Below are 5,097 nucleotides of genomic sequence, written 5' to 3'. Positions count from 1 at the left end.
ATACTGCTGAGTGTGGCGTAAAACTAAACTCACTCACTCTGCAAACTGATAACAGTTGCCTTCATTCATCCAATGTTTATGTACGTACTTTTGATATGATAGGTAGCTTTAGATGTGATAGGCAGATGGAACAAATAAGTAACCTGGAATGCAAAAAGCCACATGACACCTGCTCGGAACTTTGTTGATCCATCATAACACAATGAATACTTAAGACTATTCAAAAATGAATACTATAATAATAGGTAATAATAATAGTTACACATATCCACGACATTCGTTGGTTATATTAGATGTCTATGTCGGTAGAGCCGAGCACAATAACCTTGTCGTTAAAAGAACTGGTATCATCGCTATGTCATGGTGATTCGTAAGCACATGATTATTATATACACTAAATCGTATCTTTCGATTTGTTATTACTGATGTGGTCAAATGTAAAGATCCGTGTTCGAATCAGTCTGCAGCATCCGATGCTTGTCGGAAGAAGAGACAAACGTGAAACGTAGATGTTAAACATCGGATTGTCTGGTCCAGACTCGATAACTTAAAGACATGCGTCATGCATGTGTAATATTGCTTTAAACAACAATAAAACAAAAGAATGTGGTTTTTGTTCAGTTTTCTCGACACATTGGATTTCCTAACAACAGACAAAACCTGATGGAAAGACAAACCATGGCAAGTGTTTGCAGATTTTATTTGACATGTTAGAAACGATTCGCCTATGGTCATGGGTTGGGTGGTCGAATCTTGTGCGTCCGTGCCAATCTGGTTTAAGCTGAAAAAGAACAACCGCACAAACAGTTAGTAAGGTAGGTCGACCCTAAACAGAATCCACGAGATTTTGTTCTGCTTTTGGCTATACGAATGAAACAGGTGCGCACATATGTCCACATATAACCTTAACCCTAACCCTAATTAGGCTAAGTTCGATCAAGTCCTATGGCAAGCGTATCCTCAAAGCCATGTTATCAAAGTATGTCAATGTTTGTTTTTACTTTCTTAACACTGCTTGTGATATGAGTAAATATGCGGTCCTGTGGGTTTACACTTTTTAATTTCGGTAGAGTAAAGTTGTACATGGCGTGCTTGCCCAGTGCAAAAGTATGGCATCGCATGAGTAATGTGAAATGTGTTTAGGTAGAAACTTCAAGGATAACTGCACTACTGCATCACATTTCCTTCACAAACACCACTGATGGTGTCTCCATAAAAGGGGATGCTGGATTTACAAGATTGATCAAACGCAAATGATGAAGCCAGTTGCGAGGAGGAAACAGATGATGACGAGAAATTAAAGGGAAATGTGACAATTTATTCCATTCGTTTCATCTGCATAGATATATCTTTTTTTTCTCACATACATTGGCATTGGCCAGAGGTATGCTGGCAAAATGGAATACCCCCTACTTTTTGATGGTATATATTTCACCGATATAATTGTACATTATATTCAGGACAACCCTGTGTACGAACCAGACGTTGTCAAGGTATTATCAAGCGAAGTTTTGCTTCTTGACCTGTTAACATTTCGGAAACAAAACAGTGTGTAGTGCACTCGTCAAAGCCCATGATCATCGGTAAACATTAACATTTGTTCACTGGTCACGATGGGTATATCATCTTATGTGACCCGGAGAACAAGGCATTTATCTTACCAAACAATTCCATGTAAATATTGAACTGATTGAAGCACGGATACATATGTTTTTGTAGCGATTCTTATATTTTGCAGCCAGAAAACACATATTTAGAGTTATCTCCCTTCCACCGATTTGCATTCTCCAACACCGGTAATTTCCGTACATTAGACGTGATTCAATATTATTCGAGATTCTACTTCGAAGTACCAAATGAGTTCCGCATTCCCAGCGGTGTACATAGAAAATGTTATGTAAGATAAAGTGTGTGGTCAGTTGGGAACTATGGCATCGCACAGTCCGCTGGTCAGTCTACTCACAAACATACATATTTCAAACACATTTCATACAAGTGTACTACGGGCAGTACCATCATCATTCACGATCATGCTAAATATGAGTAATGAAATGTTTAAAATGGTTACGTACAGAATTTGCAGGCCACATATACTGGTTCAGCCTCGCCGCCAATCATTGGACACAATTCCTGCACGGAACAACCTACTCGGGAAGCAGTGCTGGTGATCTGGAAAGAAAGAGTTGAACACATATAGGTAATTAAGGAGCCCGTCCAGCAATGAAGCCTGGGCCATCTCGCTTCACAAACCTCCCAGGAGTCTCGGAAGGGGAAGTGGCACTATTCCTTCTCAAGTTGTCACACGCAAATCAATTGTCATTATATTTACTCAGACAAGAGCACATCTGAAATGCTGCTATTTTATTGTCACCATCATAAACATGAACAGAACGCCACAACAGAGAAAGTGGTAGCTTAAGCTGCGCTATATGATGGAAGACTGATCTGTACGAAATGTGTGTCTAGCAATCAAACGATAAGATAAGATAAGATAAGATAAGATAAGATAGGATAAGATAAGAGACATCCTTTCTTCATTGTAATCGTGGAGATGTTTGATATAAGCTATCACTATTGCAAAATTCATTCTTCAAGCCGTTAATATGATTAAACTTATATATTATCATTTTCCACCTGGAAACGAAGATATACTTTCAGTGCCCTTACTGTTTCGCCAACGTCTCAGAGGATCAAACTATCCGACTTTCCATCTTGAGTGTAGTTTCCGGTTAATGTTAATTATTATTACCCACGTCGTCAACGTATGGGTGACTGGATTCCTGTCTCGTACGTCACACGAGTGTCGTACCGCGTTGACTTGTGCCGTAACCACTTGACCTGACATTGTAACGATTTGATTGGATCACCGATGACCTCCCAGTTAGGTCCCATTGTGATTGAACTACTTTCTCATTCATAACAAACGCGTGAATTCATCCGCCCAAGTACTAATGATACACATTATGATGGTTCAGGGCAAATGTGTAATTTGTTGCACTATACATTGGGGTAAAGCGAAGAGCATTTCTTTCAAAATATGCCAAATGTAACGACAATAACTCTAAGGTGGAAAAAAAACAAGCAGAAAAGCGACGATGTCTGTGACCTAAATTCCCGTTCTATTGACTTCGAAAAACATGAACGTTGTGGTTCCACCAGTGATGTAAGTCGAGAGAAACGACTGCAAATCCAGAAACAGAGTGCTACGGAGGCTACGCTTGATGACTAGGAGACACGACAATGGAGTTGTGACGTCAACGCTGTGTGACGTCATTGACAAGTGCACTGTCAGCACCTTAAATGCTCAATAATGAAAACTATTTGCTTCTTTTGAAGCTCGTGTTTGCTGTTATCGCGATTTTAAAGCGTTTCCCCCTGGTTTCTCTTCATTATTAAGTAAAACAGATGAGAACTACATTGGTATATTCAACTGCGTATATTCAGGAATGTCAAAAGAAGTGCAACGAGTAGTCCTCGACGAAATTCTTCCTTAACTTTTTTCGATTTGAAGCCATATTACTTTTTAAAAAATACGCCAATACGCTAATTTGCCAATGTTATGCAGGTACGACATGTGTAATAAATAGAATACCACACTCGGTCTCAGTACATTACAACTCGTGACTTTCCTATGGTTTCGCGTAGACACACTCGTCTCGTATAATTCGTACCTAATGACACCGAGTGTAGTTTCTCTATGTATGTATATTAGGTTGGGAAGGTGATTTTTGTATACACTCTTGACGAACACAAAGACTTATTGTTACCTCTTTCAGGGCAGAAGGGTTGTCACTCCAAGTAGCAATGGCTTTGGCTATGGCGTTATCCACATCAGTTCCATGAGAAAATATGGCGGACGTGACTTGAGGCATCCGCTGGTTCTCACAGCTCTCAGTAATACCATCTGCTTCTCTCATGTCGAACGCATCCTAGATCTGATACACCACACGCACACTCTCGTCATCACATTAAAGGCTACTATTGACAATATAGAATCAATACAGAATAACTATTGTGTCTTCATATATTATCTCTTTTTTGCAGCATGAGATATGGATGATTTGTATCAGATCAGTGGTTGTATTTAGCAGCCAAAATAAGCAGGTCGAGGATTCAAATTTTACTTCATTGTGTTCTGTCACTTACTTCAATAGTCGTTAGAAGCGATGCTAAATACCATCAATTCTTCTAACATTTTAAATCACACTCATCAGAGAGCTGCGAAAGTGGTTGCGTTTAACGCTCCTTTGGGAAATATTTAAGTTTCAAAGTTTCAAGATTGCACGTCACAGCAACACTGAAAACACTCTAAAGAAACTCCAGGTGTTATCTGTTTACCGAAGTCTCCATGCATCGTGACAAACCAAGAATAATAATCAAGGCATATTAAAGCTGCAACATAAATCGTAGAATTACGACACATGGGACGAATGCAGCCTTGCTCTCAGAACTGCTGTACTTCTCTGTGTAATTATTTGTCAGCTTATAATTGGACTTTAGACGAGTGACGCAAGTCTGAAATGGATTCCTGTCATTCTGAACTAATAATAGCCAGCTAATATTTTGCATAATGCAGGTCTGCTTCACATGTATTATGTAATTCACACACCACTGTAATTCTCCTCTTACAATTATTGATCTCGTTATCTATATACAACTTACCAAGTCTGGTTCATTATTGGCCTTCCTGATTTCGTTCATCGATGCCAAAGCTGTTTCTTGAAGTTCAGGAGAAAGGTCGCTGGCAATGGCCAGAGCCAGAATGGCGCAAAATACTATTACTTTCATGGCTGATGATGCCTTCAGGAACTGTGTGAGATTCAGAAAGAAACAGAGCTGGTAACACGCAGTGACTCTGTAGGCACCAACATGTCAAATATGGCAATATGTCAATATGCCAAAATGTGTCAGCAATGTGTTAGTAGTAGATCGTCAATGAGTCAAATATGCCAGCAATGCGTTAGTATTAGATCAACAATAATTTGTCAAAATATGTCAGCAGTGTGTTAGTAATAGATCGGCAATGTGTCAAAATATATCAGCAAATGTGTCAATTCTACATCAATGTTTTATCAGCAATGCACACAGTATATGTGT

At 39.2% G+C, this 5,097-nt stretch overlaps 1 protein-coding gene across 1 annotated transcript; it reads right to left on the bottom strand.

The window, feature by feature from the left end:
* Positions 1-684: 684 nt before the first annotated feature.
* LOC137291537 (uncharacterized) lies at positions 685-4,809 on the bottom strand. Its single transcript, XM_067822912.1, has 4 exons — positions 4,663-4,809; positions 3,768-3,935; positions 2,073-2,169; positions 685-781 (listed from the first exon to the last, which is right to left on the bottom strand). Exons 2-4 carry the CDS (start codon positions 3,915-3,917, stop codon positions 777-779), a joined length of 252 nt encoding a protein of 83 aa, XP_067679013.1. The 5' UTR covers positions 3,918-3,935; positions 4,663-4,809; the 3' UTR covers positions 685-776.
* Positions 4,810-5,097: the final 288 nt, after the last annotated feature.

Source organism: Haliotis asinina, chromosome 7 (genome assembly GCF_037392515.1).
Source record: "Haliotis asinina isolate JCU_RB_2024 chromosome 7, JCU_Hal_asi_v2, whole genome shotgun sequence".
Taxonomy (NCBI): domain Eukaryota; kingdom Metazoa; phylum Mollusca; class Gastropoda; order Lepetellida; family Haliotidae; genus Haliotis; species Haliotis asinina.
This window is presented reverse-complemented; position numbering and strand designations above follow the sequence as displayed.